The 2,043-nt window shown below is 40.7% G+C and overlaps 1 protein-coding gene across 1 annotated transcript; it reads left to right on the top strand.

Moving 5' to 3' along the window:
- The first annotated feature begins 592 nt into the window (after positions 1–592).
- Positions 593–1,647, top strand: LOC145048121 (protein S40-1-like). Its single transcript, XM_078996539.1, has one exon. It carries the CDS (start codon positions 627–629, stop codon positions 1,320–1,322), a length of 696 nt encoding a protein of 231 aa, XP_078852665.1. The 5' UTR covers positions 593–626; the 3' UTR covers positions 1,323–1,647.
- Positions 1,648–2,043: the final 396 nt, after the last annotated feature.

The following is a 2,043-nucleotide window of genomic DNA, read 5'->3' on the forward strand; positions in this document are numbered from 1 at the left end:
ATATATACATATGAACGTTATATATTTAAATTATAATCATTAACTCTCAAGGAAAACACTTGAGATTGTTTACAATTGTGATGACCACCACGACTCACCACAAAACGAAGCAACCACGATCAGTCAGGCTATTGTGCACGATCGTGATCTGTTGCCACCTCAACCACATACCAAATGGTAGGTTGTATTCCATATGGTCTTATAGGCAAAATATAACAAAAAAAGATAAAAACTTATGTGAAACCAAATTTTCATAATAATTTTTTTTTACGACATTCTTTAGCCGAATTGTTGTGCATAGCCATATCATATATGTAAACTAACATAAATAAATAAATAAATAAATAAATAACAGTGCATAGTCAAAATGGGGCCCACGTCTTGGGTTTATGCACCATATAATTACATTTTCCGTCACTCGGCGTCCACACGCCACGTCATCCTATAACAACTCAAATCCTCGTGATCATCAGACCCCAGATCACGGTGGTCCCACCGGAAGCAAATCGTTAACCGTCGATTGAATATTAGATGTAAAAGGTTAAGCAGAAGCTCGTTGTACTGGATAATTACCTTTTTCTGCAACAATATAATCTCCGAGTCAAGAGTGCATTGATGTATATCTGATGGAACCGAATGGCGTTGCTAGCTACCGTCATCGGCGGTCACCTTCTTCCGACAGGTTCCTCGGCGTGTTCTCGCCGCCTTCATCTTCCGGCGTCATATCTGGTGGATCGTCTGCTGCAGGAGACGATTTCAGTGAAGATGACGTGTTCTGGACAGGGGATTTCGCCGAACAGAAGCGCCAACCGGGAGATCCGGTCAAAGGAAACAACTGGAACCCTACCGGTAACCATCAGCCGTTCCGGCACCAGGATAAGTTCGGCATTCTGGCTGCATTGCCGGAGGATAACGGCCGTAAACCTAACAATCGCCCTGTTTTGAACCGAAGAAACCCTACTATCTCTTCTCCAACGACCCCTGCTCCATCATCCTCGCGGTTAATTCCCTCGATTCCCAGGCCTAATAAGCTAGATAGAGATTTGTCTCAGTCTATGCCGCTGAAGTTTCAGCAATCGGCTCCGGTGAATGTTCCGATGTTTGCGAGGAAGCCAAGGACCGGCGGCGAACTTGCTGACGTTGACATCGGAGAGGATGACGAAGAAGAAATGCTTCCGCCGCACGAGATCGTAGCGAGAGGTTCATCCAAGTCGCCGCATACGACCTTTTCAGTTCTGGAAGGCGCTGGAAGAACGCTGAAAGGAAGGGATCTGCGATTAGTTCGTAATGCCGTGTGGCGAAAAACAGGTTTCCTTGACTGAATTTTGATTGCTAGTAGTTTGTTTGTTGCCTGAATCCTGATGCCCTTTTGGACTGTGAAGTTGAAGTTTTTATCGAAGCTTTTGCAGTCTTCATATAAATAGCAAGTAGAGTAAAGCCGGGCATATATCATATCATATCCTTTGTTTTTTGGGTAATCCATGAAGTTTAATGTCGAATCTGTTTCATCATAGTAAGATTTGCTAGGAGTTATCTAGTGTAATTTATGTTGGTTTTAATGTGCATAAAATCTGGCAATGAATCAATGATGTTTGCTTCATTTCATGCGCTTCTGGATGATTATACAAAAGTTCAGTTTCATCTTTATAGATTGTCTTGTCTTAAATCTATAACTGTATAGAGTAGCAATCAATGGATAATATATACTAAAAGCCAATTCAAGTTGTTTTCTGAAGTTAAGGAAAAGAACAGTTTGAATCCGGACGCCCAAATTTTCTGATAGATTTTATCGTATCCACTATCCAGATCTACTTCCCTTGGTGGAATATTTAGAAGCTTCGGTTTGAAATAGCAAATTAACATTTTTTGTTAACAAATCTTAAGTTTGGTTTGATTCAATTGTCGTTTGTATTTTAGATATTTTGTAAGTCCGCTTGAAATTAAGTTCTAAATTGTATCACTTTTAGCACTTAGGTTTGTTTTTCCGCATAATAGGGACGTTCCAGAACAGACTGTAACGTGTTTGACATACATTGGATTTTG

Source organism: Lactuca saligna, chromosome 5 (assembly GCF_052625555.1).
Source record: "Lactuca saligna cultivar CGN05327 chromosome 5, ASM5262555v1, whole genome shotgun sequence".
Classification (NCBI taxonomy): domain Eukaryota; kingdom Viridiplantae; phylum Streptophyta; class Magnoliopsida; order Asterales; family Asteraceae; genus Lactuca; species Lactuca saligna.